The sequence below is a fragment of the Vombatus ursinus genome, unplaced genomic scaffold (genome assembly GCF_900497805.2).
Source record: "Vombatus ursinus unplaced genomic scaffold, bare-nosed wombat genome assembly UNPS02014818.1, whole genome shotgun sequence".
Taxonomy (NCBI): Eukaryota; Metazoa; Chordata; class Mammalia; order Diprotodontia; family Vombatidae; genus Vombatus; species Vombatus ursinus.
In genome coordinates, this window is record NW_020954596.1 from 22,173,837 (window position 1) to 22,197,788 (window position 23,952).

The following is a 23,952-nucleotide window of genomic DNA, read 5'->3' on the forward strand; positions in this document are numbered from 1 at the left end:
TAGACATAAAAAGCACTTTCTTCAGGATTTAGGCTTTTTTCTTTCTTTTTAAGAGAGCTGAATATGTTTTGCCCTTATTGAAAAAAAGGGGGGAGGGGAGGTTAAAACTGTAGGAAGCTGTGGCAAAGTGAAAAGAATACTACTCTTGAAAGAGGAGTACACATGGGTTCAATTCCAGGCTTTGTCACTTACTTCTACTGTGGCTTTGGATAAGTTACTTATGCTCTCTGGTCATAAATTTTCTCATCTGTAAAAGGATCTATAATGCTAGCCAGTAACTACGACAAACGAAGAACAGCCTAAGTCAAAATCACTTCTCTGTCTCTTCCTTCTCTCCTTCTAAATCTAAACTACTTCCCTCCTATTTGCCCTGAATTGCTTAGAAAAGTAACCAAATAACGAATACTAAGTGACTACCATAGTCTCAGCCAGAGGCACCTTCAGTCCTCTGAGAAGCCAGGGCATGAACAAGCTGTGGCTACAGTAGTACCTCACCTGATTTGTCTTTCCTTGGACCAAAGATACTTAAGCCCCAAACTCAAATTCTGGAAGAAAAGGAAATGCTACCTTTAAATTATATCTCATTTTTTTTCCTGTTCTCCTACAATATATTTATATTAGCACCTCACACAAAGACAAGCCAATTCTCTAGTCTTCTTTTAAAACAAGAATACTTTTTAAAAATATATGTCAGATGCTCACATCCATTCTTTTCACTTCTACATCTATTCTGAAGTAAAATATTAGAAACAATGGAGAAAAATGTGCAAATAAAACTGCTAAAAGACCAAATGATCTTTTCGTAAGATGAGCTCACCTAAAAGATATGACTCCCAAAAGACACCATTATATCAAAGTTCTAGTGCTTTAAAGAGATATACACAATTCCACTGTCAATCACATTTTTATAACTGTGAATATAAAGGAATACATAATTTTCTCCATCTTACATTAGTTCTCTACTTTCACATCAAATCTATACTGAAATTTTAAATATTCGCTATATAGTTATTTCATTCATATACCAGAATGAGCTGGTTGCTACACACTGACATTGTATGAGAACACAGAAACTACAATTCCCTTTGTGATTCTCTCCCTCTTCTTTAGATTATCAACAAGGTTAGTACAACTCTGCCAAAAATACTGAAGCAAATAATTTTTAGGTGTCCTTTTTGAATGAAACTAGGAAGGACACATATTCTGGTTTCTTAAAGATAAAGGGTGAGTTGGGATTAAATTATCATCACCTTCAACATTTATTGTGAATAGTGCTCACATGAGGAGGGTACTTAAAATCTCACTAAGAATGAGCAGAATTTACTACACAGGCAGAGAAGAAAGGAGGCCTCTGACTTCAGAGCTGAAGCTTCTGACCACTGGACTAGGCTGCCACCATGGACATGTCTTTAATAGCTACTGTACAAATACAATTGGAAGAAAAAAGTCACCCCATTATTAAGTTAAGTCATAGGGTCAGGATTTGAATTCCTACCTTTTGAATTCAAATTCAACAACAGAAATTATAAAAGACAAATCAACAGGTTTGGGAAATTCACCAGATGTCCAGAGCTGACTTCAAGGTTGCCACCCAGGGTGAATGGGATAACTGACAGAAACAGGCACAATCTGAAAGAGAAAAGGTTCTAGGAAGAATCTCATGAAAAGAAAAGGGTTCAGGGACTTAATATGACTTGAACAAGTCACAAAACTCTCTCTGAGAGCATGAGTTTCTTCATCTAAAAAGTAAAAGAAACACCAAAATAATAAAAATGCCCTACTAGGGGGCAGCTAGGTGGCACAGCGAATAGAGCACCAGTCCTGGAGTCAGGACGACCCAAGTTCAAATTTGATGTCAGATGTTTACTACCTGGGTGATCCTGGGCAAGTCACTTAACCCCAATTGCCTAAAAAAAAAAAAAGGCACTACTGAAATAAAGCTACTTATTCAGTGCCATACCAACTAAACTACCAAAGGATTACATGATACAACTTAAAAATAATAACAAAATTCATCTGAAGAACAGAAGGTCAAGAATTTCAAGGGAACTAATGAGAAAAAAGTAGAAAGGAAGGGCAGGCTTGGTAGTACTACAAAGCACTGATCATCAAAACTATTTAGTACTGGTTAAATAGAAGTTGACCAGTGGAATGGAGTAGGCACATAACATTCAGAAGCAAACAGATATAACAGCATAGTGTTTAATATACCCAAAGACCCCGATTCCTATTTAACAAAAACTGCTGGGAGACCTCAAAATCAGTCTGGCAGAAATTAGGTTTAGAACATCAGTCCCAAGAAGATAAAAGATTTAGACATTAAAGGCCACATCATAAACAAAATATGGGAAGGAAAAGGGAATAATAAGCATTTAAGCACCTACAGTGTGTCAAGTACTGTGCTAAATACTCCAGAAATATGAACTCATTTGATTCTCACAACAACCCTGAGAAGTATGTATTATTAGTTATCATCCCTACTTTACAGCTGAGGAAACTAAGACAGAGCTCTAAGTGACATGTCCCAGGTCAAACAATACATAAGTATCTAAGACCAGATTTGAACCTAGGTCTTTCCAACTCCAGGTTGTGTTCCATCCATTTTGCCACCTAACTGCCACATTGAATATGGCTCAGATTAGTTTCTTATGTATAATCCTCTTTTTCTGCTCTGCTTTACACATGGAAATACTCACTTTATTTGGTGTTTGTTAAGTTTCAGAGCAAAAAATAATAAAGACATAAAAAACTAAGGTGCTTGGATTAGATGGTATCTAAAATCTTGCCAGCTCTAACATTCTGTGATTCCAATTCCAAAATTCTACAATTCTGTAACCATATTTGAAGTCTTTGCAACATAAGAACATGGCTTCTGGGTGGGAGAAAAAGGAGCCAATTTCTCTACTCTTTAAAATTTCACTGCCTCACAGAAGTCCTCCAGACTCAAAAGTGCCAAGGAAGAGAAGTGCCAAAAAAGAGAAAAGCTGATCCTTTTGTATGCACACTCAGTTCAGGCTCAGCCCCTCCTAAGTCATCAGTCCTTAGTCTCCTCAATGAACCAAAAGACTCCACACCACTCTACAATACAGCCCCTCAGTCATTCATTTCCACAAAGTCTCCACGTGTTAGCCTGGAACCAGACAAGGAATATTTCCTATGTTCTCCATAACCTACCAAAAAGAGCCTGGTAAGCACAACAGGACATCAGAAAGAAAACAAAAAAAAACAAAAAAAAAAAGGTTGTAACAGTCCAGTCTACTCAGAAAGTTTACTCAGAAGTGAAACTTATTTAAAGGATAGATTGGATTTGGTTAGATAGGCTTCATTATGTGTATCTAAACTAAATAACAATTCCTTTAATCCAAAAGCAAATTTTTTTTTTCTCTAAAGGGCTACTGACCCACAAAAACAAACAAAAAAATGTTTTCCTATTATTTTGCTTTAAATTTTCATTGATATCCTCTGTTCTTTGTTCTTACATCATCTTCACCTCCCAAAACATCCCTCTACTCCCAACCCAGAGAACTATCCCTTGCAAAAATAATTTCATAAGGAAAAAAGCAGTTCAGCAAAACTTAACCAAGTTCAACAGTATATGCAGTACTTCATATCCATAGTCCCCAAACTCTACAAAGGGCATTTTTTTTTTACATGAAGCTATGAATCCATACTATAAATAGCTTCCTTCTCATTTAAAGCATTAAACAAATTCAACATTGCTTTCAAAGCTATACTGCTTGTATCTGTTTCCTATAGGTCTTATTCTGTTCTCTTCTATATTTAAATGCTTGATAAACTTATTTTCTTAATTTTTTTAAAGTTTTAGTCACCTCATCTCTAGCCCTTCTCCCTACCTTCCAAGTTGAAAAAAGGAAAAATAAAACCCTTGTGTCAGAAATACATAGTCAAGCAAAACAAATCCCCACATTGATCACATCCAAAAATTTATGGCATTCTTTAGCTTTAGGGCATTATCTCTCTGTCAGACAGTCACTAAAAGTATTTTATCACTAGTCCTTTGGAACTGAGATTGGTCATTTCAATAATCAGTTCTCGAGTCTTTTTTAGTTGTCTTTCTTTACAATGTTGTTATTACTGTGTTGTTCTGTGATTTCTTCTCATTTTGCTATATATCTGTTCATACAAGTCTTTCCAGATTTGTCTAAAACTGCTCCTTTCATAATTTCTCATAGGGCAATAATATTCCATTACATTCACATACAACAATTTGTATGGCCAAAATGCTTTTCTTTAAAACAAAATAAAATATTTGGCCTATTTGCTTTTAAAATTAAGAATGGGACCAAATTATAATAAGCTAGTTATTATACAGCATTATGTATATTATGTTATTTTATTCTCCCAGCTCTGTGAGGTAGGTGCTATCTTTATTGATTTTGTGAATCTCTTCTTAGGGAAGGTAGAAACATAGATGGAAATCTAATGAATATAGTACATTTCCCCCAAGTGACCCACCTGTGCAAGAGACCGCTTAGATAACAAGATTTTCAAGAAGACTGAGGGAGAAAAAAATTCTAATTAAGCCTGTGGCAACACCCCATCCTTATTATGTCCTTTGTCTTTGACAGTAAGCAATTGTTTTCTCTCCATACAGAACACAATCAGCTTAGTTCCAGAGTAAAGGTAAAGAGATCTTAGGAAGATTGACGAGTCTAGTGGAGTCACACACCTAAAACCCTGCGGCACAGACCTAGGAAATATCCACACAGGGTGGAGCTTAGAGGTAAGATAATCAGAGAGAAGGTCAGTGTGACTGATATGGTGGTGCCTTGTATTTGGTGGGTCACATTAAATAAAATCCTTTACTATTGTAAGTCTAGAGCCTTGGAAGTCTAGAAAGCCTCTTCACACTCTCAAACAGAACCAAAAGAAAATATTACTTGAAGTGCTCATTGAATGAATTAAAGGCATAAGCAAAGGGGGCAATTTGAGCCTAGGAAGACACACAACCGATGAGTCATCTTACACCGTAAAAGTAGCCAGTAGAATTACATCACATCAAACTGATCCAACCATTCTGTACAGCAATTTGGAACTATACCCAAAGGGCTTTAAAAATGTGCATACCTTTTGACCCAGCAACAGCACCTCTAGAGCTGTATCCCAAAGAGATCATAGAAATAAGAAAAGGGCCCACAAGTACAAAAATATTTATAGCAGCTCTTTTTGTGGTGGCAAAGAATTGAAAACTGAGGAGATGCCCATCAACTGAGGAAAGGCTAAACAATTTGTGGTATATGAATGTAATGGAATACTACTGTGCTATTAGAAATGATGAGCACGCACACTTCAGAAAAACCTAGAAAGGCTTATGTGAACTGATGCTGACTGAAGTAAGCAGGACCAATAGAACATTGTATACAATAACAGCCACGCTGTACAATGATTAACTTTGGTAGACTTATCTTTTCGTAGCAATACAAGGATCTAGGACAACTCCAAAAGACGCACGATAGAAAATACTGTCCACATCCAGGAAAAAAAAAAACTATGGAGTCTGAAGGCAGACTAAAGCATATTATATGCTCTTTCTCTTTTTTTTCTTTTTTTGTCTGTTCTTCTTTCTCATAACTTCTCCCACTGATTCTAATTCTTCTTTACAACATGACTAATGTGAAAATAGGTTTAATATGAATGTATATGTAAAGCCTATATCAAATTGCATGCTGTCTTGGGGCGGGGGGAGGGTGAGATGGGGAGAAAATCTGGAACTCAAAATCTTATGGAAGTAAATGTTGAAAACTAAAAATAAATTAATTAAAAATTTAAAAATAATTACATCACATCATTGCATCATATTGTCAGAAGTCACCTTAGACATCATCCAGTCCAACCCTCTTACTTTATAGATGGATAAAATGAGGCCAAGAAAATTAAGTAATTTGCCCAAAACCACACAAAGGCAGGATTTAAATCCAAGTCATCTGACTCTATCTCCAGTTCTCTTTCTACCTGCCAATCCTACCCAGTATATTCTTCTTTTGTGTTGTTTACCTCTACTTTCTCAATTACATGTAAACAAAAATATTTTCACATTTGTTTTCTTAAATTTTGAGTTTCAAATTCTCTCCCTCCCTCTTCTCTCCCCTTCTTGAGAAAGCAACCAATTTGATACAGATTATATATGTGCAGTCAAATAAAACATTTCCACATCATCCATACTGCAAAAGAAGACACTGACCAAAAAAAACCACAATAATAAAAAAAAAAGTTTTTTAAAAAGCATGTTTCAATCTGCATTCATATGCCATCAGTTCTTTCTCTGGAAGTGGATAGCATTTTTCATCATAAGTCTTTCAAAACTGTCTTGGATTACTGTGTTATTGAGAATAGCTAAGTCATTCATAGTTGGTCACTGCTGTTACAGTGTACAATGTTCTCCTGATTCTTCTCATTTCATTTTGCATCAGTTTATATAAGTCTTCCCAGGTTTTTTGGAAAATATCCTGCTCATCATTTTTTACTGCACAACAGTATTCCATCACAATCATACACCACAACTTGTTCATCCATTCCCCAATTGATGGGCATCCCCTCAATTTTCAATTCTTTGCCACCACAAAAAGAGCTGTTATAAATATTTTTGTCCAAGTAGGTCCTTTTCCTTTTTCTTTGATCTCTTTGGGGTACAAACCTAGCAGTGATATTGCTGGATCAAAGGGTATATGCAGTTTTATAGCCCTCTAGGCATAGTTTCATAATCATTCTCCAGAATGGTTGGATCAACTCCACCAACAGTGCATTACTATCCCTATTTTTCCACATCCTCTCCAACATTTGCCATACCCATTGTATTTTTGCATGAACAGGTGTGTACATGGGTACATGTGTGCACGTGCATGCACACACACATACACACACACACACCCTACCACTAACAGCTCCCCAGCTTTCTCATTCCATACAGTCCCCATCCACCCACCACAATCTAAGGCCATGAACTAGCTGAACCATTAGGACCCAACTTGTGCTACAAAACACAGAGGAATACCAGTTGACCCATTCTGCCAACTCTCCCTCATATTCCCTGGATAACTTGGCCCTTCCTACCTTCCCCCACCTCCAATGTCAAACATTTAGAGGGCATAGTGTTTCCAACAATTCTGAATGACCTGATTACTCTCACTATTACCACCATATCTTTCTCTAATACTGTATTTATCTAAACTCTCCCTTCAACCTTCTATGAAACCAGCTATAAGGCCCTCCCCTCATTAATGAAATGTTTCCTGGGCTATCCTGGGAACTGGCATACAATTGTATTTGTTGTTCTTAAATGCTGAGTAGGATAGCATTCCAGAGTTATTTAACTGTAGAAAATGTGGTAGGAGAACTGATGATATTACGCTCCAAACTAGATTTAGTCAAAATGTATTTCTGGCCTTCATTAAATCTTCTTATGACTCGACCAGGAATTCCAACCAAGTTTACAAATAAGATATCTAAATATCTTTTTATTAATGCTATAATTATTTTGCCAACTTTGATCAAAAAGAATGTCACTCCTAGTCATACAGATCTCAAACTATATTATAAAGCAATAAACATCAGAACTATCTAATAGTGCCTAAGAAACAAGAGTGGTGAATCAATGAAATAGAATAGATACAAAAAACATAGTAGTAAATGACCACAGTAATGCAATATTTGGTAAACCAAAGACCTCAGCTTCTGGGATAAGAATTCACTATCTGAGAAAAACTGCTGGGAAAACTAGAAAACAATATGGCAGAAATTAGGTATAAGACCAACATGTTACACTATATACCAAGATTTTAGACATAAAGTGTGATACCATAAGCAAATCAGGAGAACAAGGAATAGTGTACCTGTCAAATGTATGGAGATGGGAAGAATTTATGACCAAACATGAGATAGAGAGTATTAGGAAATGTAAAATGGATAATTTTGATTACATTAAATTTAAAAGATTTTGCACAAACAAAACCAATGCAACCAAGATTACAAGGAAAGCGGAAAGCTGAAAACAATCTTTATAGAAAATGTCTCTGATAAAGACCTCATTTCTCAAACAGATAAACAACTGAGTCAAATTTATAAGGATACAAGCCATTCTCCAATTGATAAATGGCCAAAGGATATGAACAGGAAGTTTTCAGAAGAAGAAATCAAAGCTATCTGAAATGAAAATATGAAAATATATGAAAAAATGCTCTAAGTCACTACTGATTAGAGAAATGCAAATTAAAACAACTCTAAGGTACCTCCCCACACCTATCAGATTGGCTAATATGACAGAAAAGGGAAATAATAAATGTTGGAAAGGCTGTGGGAAAATTAAAACACTAATGCACTCTTGGTGGAATTGTGAACTGATCCATCATTCTGAATAATGATCGCCCAAAGGGCAATAAAACTGTGCATACCCTTTGATCCAACAACACCAGTTCTAGGTCTGTTTCCCAAACAGATCACAGAAAGGGGAAAAGGACCTACATGTACAAAAAAATTTATAGCAGCTCTTTTTGTGGTGCAAAGAATAGGAAACTGAGGAGATGCCCATCAATTAGGGAATGGATAAACAAGTTGTGATGTATTATTGTGATGGAATACTATCGTGCTATAAGAAATGACAAGCAGGCTGATCTCAGAAAAGCCTGGAAAAGCTTCTATGAACTGATACAAAGTAAAGTGAACAGAACCAGGATAACACTGTACAATGTATCAGCAACATTATGCAATGATTAACTATGAACAACTTCACTCTTTTCAGCAACACAATGATCCAAAACAATTCCAAAAGACTCGTGATGGAAAATGCTATCCACATCCAGAGAAAAAACTGATGGAGTCTGAATGCAGATGGAAGCATACTATTTTCACTTTCTATTTTTTTCATAGTTCTTTTCTTTTGGCCTGTTTCTTCTTTCACAATATAAATAATATGGAAATGTTCTACATAATTGCACATACACAACCTATACCAAATTGCTTACCGTTTTAGGGAGGAAGTCATAAGGGAGGGAGGGAGATAATTTGGAACTCAAAAAAATTTTTTAAATGAATGTTAAAAATTATCTTTACATGTAACTAGAAAAAAATAAAATACTATTTAAAAAAGAAGAATGCCACTATAAACTTTTACCTTTTGGTTGACATTATTCCTGAAGGCTAAGCACAATCTAATGGAACAAAAAAGATTCATCAAGAGAGGTAACAGATAGTATGATCTACATTGCAAATTCTTTAGCACATTCCATCTTACAATCATTTACCATCTAGCACAGCTGCTGCCATCCATTGCTATCCCCCATGACTAGTAATCTCACACCACCAATTACTGTCTTGATCTCTGCAATAGTTAACCACCAGCTGCCAAAGAGAAAATAAACCACCCCCTCTCCACAGCTCCTGTTCTCTCACAGCCATCTGCCTCAACCCTACCCCATCCTGTGTACCACTAAAATTATTCTTGATCTTTCTATTGTGGCCTCAGGAATTTGACATCCATAACTAACAAACTTCCCTTCATTCTGGACTTCTTGTGTTACATCTCTTAAAACTCAAAAGAAACTGGGCTTCCCCCAGACAATACTGAATCCCTGGCTATCTTCACCAGCAGTAGCTTCACATTCTCTCATTCTATCCCCACTCACATTGGTCTGGGATGATGGTGAGATTGGAACACTCCTTGCCCTTCATTTCTAAACTCTCCCTTTGCAGCCATCATTTGGCAAATTCTCCTCCTTTGAAGTTCACTCTATAAAAATGTTATTACCCAATCCAGATCTTGGTGCTTACTGCTGACCAACCTAGAAGTCATTCTCTCTCCTTTCTCAAGGAATTCAATATCTGACTCACTATCTTCCTCTCCTCTCCAGCTCCTGCCTTTCTAGTAGAAAACTTTAATAAACATGCTGAGGGCTCCCTCATATACCCTAAACGAGGGGTGAGGAACCTGGGGCCTCAAGACTACATGTGGCCCTCTAGGTCCTCAAGTGCAGCCCTTTTACTACTTCACAGAACAAACTCTCTTAATAAAAGGATTTGTTCTATAAAACTTGGACGCAGTCAAAAGGCCACACCCAAGGAAGGCCACAGGTGGCCTCAAAGCCTAGGTTCCTCACCCCTGTTCTAACCTCTCAGTTACTCATTCTCCCCAAATATCATGATTTATACTCTACCACTCAACATCAGGCACAAGGAGATTGTCAAACTCTAGATTTTACTATCATCCCCAAGTTTTCCACTTCAATGATGAAAAAAATTGACATTTCTTTCATCATCACCTATCATTCGATCTCTGTATTTCTTTCCCCCTCCTAAATCTGTTCTTTGTTATCATTGTGACCTCCAATTTTTTTTAGTTTTCAGTACTTTCTTAGACCATTACCCCTGCTAAGACTTCATTTTCCTCCCTTCTCAATCCTGACCCTATAGCTAAACAGTTCAACTCTACCCTGTCCTCTGCTCTTGAATCACTTGCTCTCTTGTCCTATTGATGCTCATTCCTTAGCAAATGCCAACTTTGGATTATTCCCACCATTAATTCCTTAAGCTTTTACTCACATTATCAAGTAGAGCTAGAGGAAGTCACACAACAGAGCCAAATGGATCCAGTACATACTTGTTATCTGACTTCACCTGGGCCCTTATTACAGGGCAAACCTTTTAAATCTCTCTAACCGATTTTTTATCTTACTCCCTACAGTCTGTCCCAAAATTTCTCTCCCTATACCTGCCACACCTCACCTCTCTTTCATCCACTCAGCAGAGGACCTCACCTCATACTTTTATTAAGAAAACAGAATCACTGTTTGCTCTCTTTTCTTTCCTTCTCAAAATCTTTGCTTTCTTTTCTTTCATCTCAAAATCCCTTAATATTATCCCTATCTCCTCCTTTACTCCAGTCTCAAATAATGATGTGACCCTTCTCTTCCACAAGGTCAACCCTTCTAAATGTGCCTTTAATCCCATTCCCTCCCATCTTCCTCAGTATGTCCCTTCAATTATCTCCCATCTATAACCTTCAATCTCCTCCTATCTACAGGTTCCTTCTATTTACTACAAATATGTTGAATTTCTCCCATCATTAAAAAACCATCATTAGATACCTCACCATCCCTTTAAGCTACTGTTCTATATTACGCCACTTTTTCTCAACTAAACTCCTAGGAAAAAAAAAAATCTGTCTACATTCATTCTCTAAATCCATTTCCTCTTACTTCTTCTCAATCCTTTGCAAGCTGACTTCTGACTTCGTCACTCATTTGAAATCACTCTCATCAAAGTTACCAGTGACCTCTTCATTCCCAAATGTGATGGTCTTTTCTCAATCCTGATTCTTCTCAACCTAGCTACTGCATTTGAAACTGCTGGCTCTCTCTTCCTAGATACTTTCTCTCACCCGAGTTTTCCTGACTACTTTCCCCAAGTTCTCCTTCTACCTGTCTAACCATTTCTCAGACTCCTTTTCTAACTCATCCATTCATATCACACCCCCAAACCATGGGGTTTACTCCAAAGCCCTGTCCTGGCCTTTTTTTCTCTTCTCACTCTATACTTTTTCTCTTGAAGACATCATCAGCTTCCATGGTTTTAATTATTGCTATGCAAATAATTTTATTTATATGTATATATACATACACATATCTATGTCTGTGTATGTTCATACATAGCCCTAGTCTTTCCCTTAAGCTTCAGAGCAGTATCACCAACTGCCTACTAGACATTTCAAAATGGATATCCCATACATATCTCAAACTCAGTATATCCAACACAATTTCTATTACTACTCAAACCAACCCCTCTCCCAGTCTGTGTCAAGGTTACCACCATCCTTCCAATCTCTCACCTTTACAATCTGGGTGTTATCCTCAACTCCTCATTCTCATTCACTCCATATATCTAATCAATTGACAAATCTTGCCATTTCTGTCTCTACAAAATCTCTCACATGCATTCCCTTCTCTTGACTCACTTAGCCACCACATTAGTTCAGGTCCTCAACACCTCTCACCTGGATTTATTTCTGGCCTTCTAATTGGTCTGCCTACCTTAAGTCTCTCCCTTCTTCAATCCATTCTCCACTCAGCTACCAAAGTGATTTTCCTTCAGCACATTTCACTCCTCCAATCAAACTCCAGTGGCTCCCTATTGCCTCTAGGATCAAATATAAATGCCACAGTTTGGCTTTGAAAGCCTTTCATCACCTAGCCCAACCTGTCTTTCCAGCCTCATAAGACACTATTTCCCTTCTTGCTCTGTACAATCCATCCAAACTGGACTTCACTCTACTACTCACATACAGCATTACAGCTCCCAATTCTAGTCTAGATCTTTTCATTGACTATCTCCAATGTCTGGAATGCATTCCATCAATTTTATCTTGTAAAATCCCTTACTTCCGTCAAGAATCAAATAAAGGACTATCTTCTATGAAGAGAGCACATGAAGCCCTCCCTGACCCCCTCCAACTTCCATCTTCCTACATCTCTCAGTTATCGTATATTTTGTATTTATTCTGCATATATTTATGTATGTATATGTTGTCTCCCCCAACAGAAGTTTCTTGAGGACAGGGCCTGCTTTCTTGTTATCTTTACATCCCCGATGCCTGGCACTTTGCAGGGCACATAGGTGATGCTCAATAAATGTTTGCTGATTGACTGGTTACTACCAATGGCTGGGAGGGGGACTGAGGAGATTACCAAGGGCCAATTCTAATCACAGTAAAATGCATAAATATCAAAACATACTTTAGTCATAAATTTAAAAAAAAAACAAATCAAAATAGTACTGTTAAGTACTAATGTGCAAGGTACACATAAGAGGAATAGGGAAGGACCTGTGATTTTACTGGTATAGGAAATCTCAGGTGAGGTAATTCCCTCTCCCAATGTAGACCAGCAACTTCTCTGCAACTTAAGTCTTAGAGAACTGCCTAGAGCACTGAGAAGTTACATGACTCACCCAGAATCATACAACAAGTGTACGCCTAAGGCTGGAGCTCTTCCTATGCTACCAAATTGCCTCTCATGGAGATACATAAAGGTCCCATGTCCTCAAGAAACTTATCTTGCTGGTGGTACACTGGATAGACAGCTGGTCTTGAAATCAGAACCCATCCCATCCCCAAGAAAAAATCACCAGGGCGTACCCTGGTTGTGTACTAGAAAAGTATAAAAACTGATTTCTGGAGGAACCACCTATTTAATCATCATCATCATCAGACATTTATTGAGCACCTGTTATTTCTAAGGTCACTGTGCTAGTCCCTCAGGGCATAAAAGGTTGTATTATTATTTTTAAAGCAATGTTGACATTTAACATGTATTTTTTAAAATTGTATTGCTTTTTAAAGTATTTATATAGTACTTATTTAAGGTTCACAAAGCACTCATTTCTTTTGAGCTTTGTTAAAGTCAGGGTCCTTAATCTGGAAGGGACTATAGTACAGTCTTGTTTGATGAAACCGAATATATTCATAAAAAGCAATATATGGTAGCATATGCTACGTAACAGAGTGGTACAGGCAACCAGAGGTACGGGAATCCAAGGAAGGGAGTAATAACTGAGAGCAGGGGAAATCAACTTAATACAGAAAAAAGAACCTGAGCTGGACCTCGAACAAAAGCTAAGATTCACAGAAGTGGAGAAGAGGTGAAAGAGCTCCTGGGAGACAAAACCATGTAAGCAAAAGTAAAGAGACATGAATGAACATGGAAAATTAATAAAACAATGAGGAAATCGGTTGTCTAGAGCAAACAGTTTATGCCATTTTTTTTCTCTGACTTATCCATGTAATCATGTAAACATGTTTAACTGGGCTAAAAATTTTTTGCCTACTACTGCCAATGTTTCCTAGTACCTACAAAATATATTAATTTTTAACACTTATTTTCTAGAATTTAGGCTGCCAAGAACAGTACAAATTAAATACAAACTGAGCTTGGAAAACTTGATTCTATTTCAATAGTGATGAAGACAGACTAAAGCCGTATGTGGTTTTCCATGTTTCTATTGCTTTAGGTCCAACTGTCTACATTTTTCATATATTTCATTTTTCATATAAATATAAATATAAATTTTCCTTTGAGAAAAAAATGCACATTCTAACATAACTCAAAGCTATAGTCCTAATAATTTTAGTTGAAGAATCTTTCATTACAAGAACATGTGATACCAGGCAAAATGACAGACTACAAGTAAATAAGTAGAAAGGGGACTAAATTTTCTCCTAGAATCTCTTCATTTAACATATGTGCCATTCTATGTGACTGCATGCTTTGTTACATGATCTTAAACTGAAAGACCCTATTATAATACACATAAGAAAGGGATTATAGCCAAGGCAGCTATAGGAAAATGCTGGACTTTTGTGCATTCTCAAGCAATGAATTAGTGTATTTTTGCATAAATATTTGTTTTTAAAACCTGGGAATGGCAACACCAGAACAGACCAACAGTGCATCTAGTCTGATTATCCTGCCTTTGACAGTGACCAATGCTTAGATGCCTCAGAGCATAGCATAAACATACAACATAATATATATAAATATAAATAACTGTGCCAATATACCATGAAAGAGGGAATATTTATCCCTTACCCAAAAGGTGATTAGATTATGAGAAAAATTAAAACAAAATTCTCCCCAGTCTCCACCCTCTGAACATTTTCCCAAAAGACTACAGAAAAAGGTTCTATTACAATACAAGTTCAATCATACATAACAACTGAGTCTGGGACTAAGAGAAGATGGCCTAAAGTGGAAAGTGGCATGATGACAGGATGAAGAAAAAGTCATCTAAACTTACTTTGATTTTTAAAAGGTAGGGGCAGCTAGGTAGAAGAGTGGATAGAGCACCAGCCCTAAAGTCAGGATGACCTGAATTTAAATCTGGCCTCACAGATACTTACTAGCTTGTGTGACCCTGGGTAAGTCACTTAACTCTGCCTCAAAAAAAATAAAAATAAAAAAATAAAAACAAAAAGGATTGCAGTAAAATAATTAGCAATCAATTTCAATCAAGGTTCCACAGAAAGCAGATGAAGGAAGAATGCAAATAGTATTGTATAATGCAAAGAAAGCTGGTTAAAGCTTTATAAAAACAATGAAATTTTCTACCCAAATCAAACCATGTCAGGATGGGCAAAATTATTTTCTAGAAAGCATAATCAAATTTTTATCTGAATCATGGTAAGTTCTTACACTAGAAATAAAATAAATTCTCTCCATCTTGCCCTACCCCATTTTAATAAATCTATACCAATCTAAATTCACTGAAAAATAAACGCAGGAGAAACTTGGGTCCTATCTTCAGAAAGAACTATAGTTGAACCATTCCACAACAAATAACTTACTTTTTTAAAAAGACCTTTGGAGAAGATAATTCTCTTAGTAGCACACTCAAATATTTAACAACTCTCACTGGTATTAAGTATTTCTTTACACCTAAATTTAATTCCCTCATGCTACAATTTCTTCTTGTTCTAACTTCAAGTGAGATAGAAAGCAGCAGGCCACTGTCCTATGAATATTAAACACTGAACAACTATATTACAGTCTTTACCCTTAAACTCTTTCTCTAGCCTCTCAGGTTTCAGGTTATGGAATATGATAGAACTCTACTGCTGAATATAAAAGAGAAATCAGCTTCAAATTCCCACATATCATATTTCAACTTTGAAAATAATTTCCAAAAAATTATCCAGCCACAATTTTCATCTTCCAATGCAGTGTATCACCACTTACCCATGCACCCAGAATAATCCACTTGCAGAAGAATGCAGAAGAATGATCTAGTATTTTAATACAAATTCCCCAAAATTTACCAAAGAAAATAATGAAAAATTAAAAAGTTATGTATCAGACCTCAAAATATAACTACCTCTTTCCCTAAGGCAGAGAATCACTTTAGGAGCCTCATCTTTCAAAAAAATCTCTGGGGTAGAGTATACAAGCAATCAAGTTGTCACAAAATCTGCAGCTCTGTTGCTACTCTTAAAAATCCATACTCCATGTTCAGAACTCAGGAAGCCTAAGTGAACACTGCCAGTACTGCATTTACCTTAACAGAATTGGTTAAAGTAGTCATGATATGATCAACCAACCATAACAGTTTCTAAAAACAAAAAAACTGTATACATCAAGGAATATTTTCAGTTCTCACAATCTGGAAATTCTATGAAGGCTGTATTTCTATAAATTTCTAAAAATCTAAGTATCTTAACTATTCTTTCATAAATAAAACCATTGGTTTTATTGTAAGTAAAGAAAATGTTACTATACATTAGTTAGTATAAAATAATCACTTACTTTTATTGCCCACCAAGGCCACCAATGGTTGTGTTTCTGACTCTTCATTCACTTTCTTCACCATGTTATACCAGTCTTCTAAATTCTCAAAGCTTTGGTAATTTGTAATGTCATATACCAAGAGAACTCCCTGTTGCAAAAGAGTTATAGCATATTTATAAACTATCAACTGTCAGTAGATAAGCAAGACATATTAAAGTTATTCGTAACAAGATGACTTCTACAGGATCTCAGATGTCACCATACAAAAGTTCCAGAACAGACTTTAAAGTGAATATAGGTTAAATGAGCACCTACTATTGCATAATCTTTAATTACTTCAAGAACATAGATTTATAGCTACATAATGATTTCTGATGTTATCTAACAAACACATTTTACAGATGAGGAAACCGAAACCCAAGAATGTTAAGTAACTTTCTCAAGATCACAAAGGTATGACAAAATATTGAAATATGGAGTCTATGGATTTTACAAAAAGTACATAAAGATTATCCATTTAATAAGATTCCTAGAATAATGTTTAATAAACTACAGTAAAGTGAGTAAAATAAATATGCAAAGAAGTAAATTAATATATACTTCATACAGCTAAACTACCCAACAAATAACTATCTGCTGATGGTATTTAAACATCTCCCAAGGATGAACAGTCCATAACCTCCCTCAGTAATCTACTTCAGTGACTAAATTTTCTATTTGCCATTTAAGCCAATTTTTGTCTGGTCCTCTGTTTATGGCAAATACTACACACACACACCGCACATACATATACGTGAATTTAAGTCTTTATTTTTCCAGAGTAAACAAAAGCTCAATTCCTTAATCTTTCCTAGAAAGTCCTATTTTCCATCCCGTTAGTCATTTCTATTGTTTCTTCCCAAAACCATCTTCAGTCTTTCTATATCCTCTTTCAAAGAAGAGATATACTACTCTAATAAATATCTAAACAATTCCAAGTTTGCTGGATCTTGCTTGCAACATCCCTTAATATATCTCATCATTATGCATGTGTGTATAGATATATTACTGACTCCCATTCAATTTGTAGTCAAATACCTACCAGTGATGACTCTACTCCATAACTGGTCCTCAGTGGCTCATGTTTTTTTCTGTGATATACATGTCTAATTAGCACTTCCCAATTCTATTAACTGTGTTTATCTTTTGTTAACTTTAGGTATTCAAGTATACCCTGAATTTCCACCTTACTTATCTATCCTGTTTTTAATGGACTACTTTACTAAGTCAGCTATTTAATCTACTTCTGGCTTCCATTTTATTTAAAAAACAATACACAAAGTAGAATGCTCTAACATATAATGGGCACACTCTCGCAATGATAAAGATCAGTGATAAAAACCTCAAAAAATATATTAGCTTTCAAAATAATTTCCTTCTTCTCCACACCAAGTCCTGTTTTATAAACTTGGGGACTTCTTCCCAGTTCATCAACCTCTTCAACTCCTATGATTTGCACATGCATTCTGTCTCAATCAAACAAAAAGATATTCATTCCTTTGATCTCAACATCATCCATAAGCATTTTAATTCCATAATACATTTATCTGTTTCAATTTCCTTTCTCTGATCAGAGGATCAGAGATAGAGCTGGAAAGGATTTCAGAGTCCATCTGGTTGAATTTTTATGGTAACATAGGTAATAATCATCATAGATGGAGTTGAAACCCAGATCCTCTGCCTCTAAACCCAGCGCTTTTTCCACTGTCCTTCCATTTCTCCCTGTGTTTCATTCATACTACTAAACCTCTCCTCCTTACTCATAGCAATTTCCAATCACTCTACCCCTACTTGCCAAGCCAGGCAACTCTTTCACTTCTTTTTCATTCCAACTCTTGCCTCAAGTTCACACCTTCAAATCTGGATCCTTTACTTAAAACTACTTCAACTTTACACTGCCCTTGAACCAGGCCTGAATATCTAAACTCTCTTGTTCCATCCCCTCACCCCCATCCAAATCTAACCTTTAGATTTAGACAATCTGCCTTCTGCTAAACTCCAAAGGAGAAAGTCATAATCATCACCCCTATCTTTAATCTTCACCTTCTCCCTCTTTCTAACCCCACTCATAAACCTCAATCCTGTTGAGTCTTATGTATTTCTACACCAAATTATTTGTGTATGTATGTGTTGAACCCTCCTTTCTCCATTTAGGTAAGAGTGAGGTTCATCTAATACCTATTCCCTCATTCCTTCCTCCACGTTTCTATACTCTTTCTTCTCCAGTATCCTTATTATGAGAAACTACAAGTTCAACTCCATTCTTCCTCCTTTCTATACAAGTATACTCCTGGTTTTATCCTACCTTCTGTTTCCACTCTTAAATCTCAGAAACAGAAACAATAGACTCCTAGGTCCTCCATTTTTTTTTATTTAACCCCATCAGTATTCTCTGAACACATTAAGGTTCTACAAGGACACTTGTTTCTTCTCCACAAAGAGAGTACTAGCACTACATCATCATACCCCTTCTGATTTCTCAAATAATTTTACCTTTCTAGGTTTCTCTAGACTCTTATGCTTACATTTAAAAGTTCCTACTCTGCTCTAATCTTTTCATGAGAAATGTTTGAAGGCACTCTATTCCATCAAAGATCTATTTTTCCCCCTACAGGATTGCAGTCAGCTTTGCAGAGTAAATTATTCTTGTTTGTAAGTCTCCCTCTTTTGCCTTTTGGAATATTATATTCTAAGATCTCCTCTTTTTTCACTAGAAGCTGCCAGGTCTTTTTTGATCCTGACCTTCCTTTTCCTTCTGAGATTTCTTTCAATAGGTGCCCCCTACTTCAAACCGTTCTGGGTAGTTTTCATTTGATTTCTTGAAATATAGCATCCAGGATTGTTTTTTAAATCATGGCTTTCAGGGACTCCATTGATTCTTAATTGATTCAATTTCCAGTTCAGTAGTGTTTTAAACTGGAAACTTTATATTATATATATATATATATATACAGATATACATAAAATATATGTATATTTTTCTACTTTTTCAATCTTTTCATTTTGTTATACTATTTCTTGCTGTCTCATAGAGTCATTAATTTCTATCTTGTCTATTCTAATTTTCAGAGAGTTACTCAGATAAGGTTTACCACTTTCTAAGCTATTATTCTCTTTCCAATTCTTTCTTTCAAAGTTTTGATTTCCTTTCTTCTCTCTTGCAACATTTCTTCTGGGCACTCAAATAGTCCTTGTAGAAAATCCATCTTTTCCTTTGATTCCCTGCTTACAGGCATTTCAGATTTATTTTGGGGCATCTCTAGATCTATAATAATCTCTTACAGTAGTGTCTTATTTGATTGATCTCCTTTATTCATTCTACAACTGTTTCTTCATTGGGTAACAGGGCCAAGCTCCTCCCACCACTGCACTTTTGAATCAGGCTCTTCTTGGTCTCACTCTTTGTCACCTGGGTTCCAACAAAGACTTCCAGCTCCTAGGGTTAGGCCACCTCCAGATCTCTGAAGATCAGACTGCTGCATTTTTGGGGCCCTCTCTGGCATATCAGAGGGATGCTCAGGCTGTTGGGCTATCCCAATCAAAGTGTTGCTGACCTTCAATGGTCACTACCCCCCTCCTGGTGGCTTCCAAGGTCACTGCTGTGGGTTTCTCATCACCCTGGGGCTTTCCTAGAAGAAATCTCTACATTTGCTAAGTCTATATATAGAACTGCATACCTCTGGTCACACTGGGAGGCTGTTTGCTTATTTGTTTGCCTACCCTGGCTTCCTTTTCTACTGCCTGTGTACTTCTAGCTGAATTTTGAAAATTCTGGACTGAAAGACATCACTTACTGTAGTTTCTCACTAGATTTCTTGATAATTATCCAATCTCATGTAAATTTAAGGTTTTTGCTGAATTAGCATGTAAAAGCTAAAGAGTCTGCTTCTATTCTGGTAGCCAACTTGGCCAGAAAGTCTCAATCTCCTGACAGAATCATCACCTGTTTACCCTCTATGAATGGGTAAACCTATACATGTGGATATATCTATCTACCAGAGGTGAGACTGAAGGTTCCCCACCCCTGATCTAGACTCTCTTTACTAGTGAGCTCAACAGCTTCTACAGGTTCAACTATTTTCTTTATGAAGATTAATTCTACATCTACACATCCCGCCCTCATCTTCAACTACTTTTTTAACATTCATGCCTGGATATACTATAGATATCTCAAGATCAACATATTCAAAATAGGGTTCATTATCTTTTCTCCTTTGCTTACCACGTGACCTAACTTTCCTATTTCTGTCAAGGGTACTGCCATTCTTCCAGTCACTCAGGTTCATAACCTAGGAGTCATCTTTTCCCTCACTTGCCTCTCCCACATGAAATCAAGTGCCCAGTCTCGTTGATTTCTACCTCCTCAATATATCTATAGCTTTCTCTCTACTCAAAACACAAGTATCCTTTTCACTTCCCCCCTCAACTATTACAACAGCTTCCTAACTGGTCTCCCTGTATCTCCACAATCCATAATACAAACATACACATTTACGTATGTTTGTACGTGTTATGGATTCTATTACAGATGTACTGTGTTATACTGTTGATGTTCAGTCATGTCCAACTCTTTGTGAGCCCATACATCATAGTGCACCAGACCCTTCTTTGCTCCACTACCTGTGAAGCCTGTCCAAGTTCATGTTTGTTGCTCCCATGACACTATTTATCCATCTCATCCTCTGCCATCCCCTTTTCCTTTTGCCTTTAATATTCCTCAACATCAGGGTTTTTTCCAATGAGTCCCATCTTTCATTATGTGACCAAAGTATTTAAGTTTCAGCTTCAGTATTACCTTTCAGTGAATAGCCTGAATTAATTACTTTAAGGACTGACTGATTTGATCTCCTTGCTATCCAAGGGACTCTCGAAATTCTATAGCACCACAATTCAAAAGCACTGATTCTGTGGCACTCAGCTTTCCTTATAGTCCAACTCTTACAGCCATATATTGCTACTAGAAAAACTAGCTTTGACTATACAGACCTTTGCTGGCAAGGTGATGTCTCTACTTTTTAGTATGCTGTCCAGATTTGCATAGCTTTTCTTCCAAGGAGCAAGCTTCTTTTAATTCCATGGCTGCAGTTACCCTCCACAGTGATCTTTGAGCCAAGAATATAAAATCTGCCACTGCTTCCATTTCTTCTCCCTCTACTTGCCAGAAAGTGATGGTACCAGTTGCCAAGTCTTGGGTTTTTTTATGTTAAGCTTCAAGCCAGCTTTTACACTCTCTTCTTTCACCCTCATCAAGAGACTTCTTAATTCCCTTTCATTTCAGCCACCAGAGCAGCATCATCTGCATATATGAGATTGTTGGTATTTCTCACAGCAACCTGACTTCCAGCTTTTGATTCCTCTAGCCTGGTATTTTGCATGATGTACTCTGCATATAAGTTAAATAAATAAGGTGACAATATACAGCCCTGTGAGTGGTTCCATGTACGATTCTAACTGTTGCTTCTTGGCCCACACATAGGTTCCTCAGGAGACAAGCAAGATGATCTGGTACCCCCATCTCTTTGAGGACTTGCCACATTTTGTTGTGATCCAGTCAAATGCTTTAATGTAGTCAATGAAGCAGAAGTATATGTTTTTCTGGAACTCTCTTGCATTCTCAGCAAATGCTGGCAATTTAGTCTCAAATTCCTCTGCTTTTTCAAAAACCAGCCTACTCTTCTGGTAAGTCTTGGTTCAACATACCGAAACCTATATTTCAGAATCTTAAGCATAACCTCGCTGGTGCAGGAAATGAGCAGAATTGTTCAGTAATTTGAACATTCCTTGGTATTCATTGCCCTTCTTTGGGTTTGAGATGTAAACTGATCTTTTGCAATCCAGTGGCCACTGCTGTGTTTTGCAAATTTGCTGGCATACTGAGTGGAGCACTTTAAGACCATCTTCTTCTAGGATTTTAAATAGCTCAGCTGGAATTCCAATACCTCTACTAGATTCACTGTTAGTAATGCTTCCTAAGGTCCACTTGACTTCATTCTCCATAATGTCTGGCTGTAGATTAGGAACCATACCACTGTGATTACCTGTAATGTTAAGTTCTTTCTTGTATAGTTCTTTTGTGTATTCTTTCCACCTATTCTTAATCTCTTCTGTTTCAGTTACACTTCCCTACCATTTTTGTCTTTTATCATGCCCATTCTGCATGAAACGTACCTTTGATATTCTAATTTTCCTGAAGAGATATCTTGTCTCTCCCATTCTATTGTTTACTTTGTATTACTCATTTAAGAAAACCTTTTCTCTCCTTGCTATTCTTTATACAGAGACATATACATATAATTGCAAAAGTTATATAAATACACACACTCACACATAACTGCAAAAGTGATTTTCCTAAAAGGTAAGTCTGACCACGTCACTCCTCCACTCAATAAATGCCAAGGACTTCCTACTGTCTTAATGATCAACTATACACTCCCCGAATATACTCCCCTGTTCGGTATGTAAAGACCTTTATAACCTGGTTCCAGTATACCTTTCAAGCTTTATAGTATATCAGTCTACTTCTCACACTCAGTAATCCAGCCAGATTATCCGTGCTTCTCTTCTTTACACATGGTACCCTTTTTCCATTTTCATGCTTTTGCAGTAGTCATGCCTCAAGCTTGGAATGAACTCTCTCCTCACTCCCACTTCTTAGAATCCCTAGTTTCTTTCAAAACTCAACTAAGGCACCACCTTCTCCACAAAGCATTTTTGATACCCCCCAATTGTTAGAGTCTTTGACAAAAAAAAAATTACCTTGCATTTACTTCATGTGTGTATGTATACCTACGTGTATGTGTATATGATACATACATAGATACATTTTATATCTCACACACACACACCCCACAGTCTCCCCTGATGGAATGTAAAGTCCTTGAGGGCAGGAATCATTTCGGTTTTAACTTTGTATTCCCACAGTCTAGCACAGGACCTGACACATAATAGGAGCTTAATAAATACTTGCTGGTAGACTGAGTAATTAATTCACAATCAAGCTCCAGCCTAACTTTTTGGTTGATTACACACGCCCTCCTTTTACGTAGTCTATGCTCCAGCCTCATGGGTCTCCTTGCTGTTCGCAACCGTCAGACATTCCCAACCCCCACCTCCTTTGCACAGGCTGTCACCCATGCCCGGAACGCTTCACCTACTCATTACTGCCTCTTGGAACCTCTAGTTCCCTTCAAAGATTGGCACAAGAACATCCTCATTCAAGAAGCTTTTCTTGATTCCCCCAATGTACCCCAATCCTTTTGTATTCCATAGGTTTATAGATCAAAAGTTGGAAGGGACCTCAGAAGGTTTCTAGTCCAACCCCATCTCTTTCAATTTTACAGATAAGGAAACTGAGGCTCAGGAAGGACTCGACCAAGGTCATAAAGGTACCTCATGTCAAAAGTGGGATTTGAAACGAAGTCCTCTGACTCCAGAGTCAGCTTCTTCTACTGTACCCTGCTGCCTTGCTGTAACGCCTCCATTTAGTTATTTGTAAACAACACACTGTCCCTATCCTTACACATCCAGTAGGATATAAGCTCCTTGTGGACAAAGATTATCAAATTTTTTGTTTGGTTTCCCCTAAGCATAGCACAGTTCCTAGCCCATGAGGACACTTAATAAGTGCTTA

General features: G+C 36.9%; 1 protein-coding gene across 4 annotated transcripts in view; it reads right to left on the bottom strand.

The window, feature by feature from the left end:
* RAB28 (RAB28, member RAS oncogene family) overlaps positions 1 to 23,952 on the bottom strand; it is a 138,505-nt gene that overhangs the window by 96,443 nt on the left and 18,110 nt on the right. For all 4 annotated transcript variants that reach the window (XM_027836392.1, XM_027836390.1, XM_027836393.1 and 1 more), the window contains exon 4: positions 16,302 to 16,431. In XM_027836392.1, coding sequence (XP_027692193.1) covers positions 16,302 to 16,431 — 130 coding nt within the window. The remainder of the gene's footprint in view (positions 1 to 16,301; positions 16,432 to 23,952) is intronic.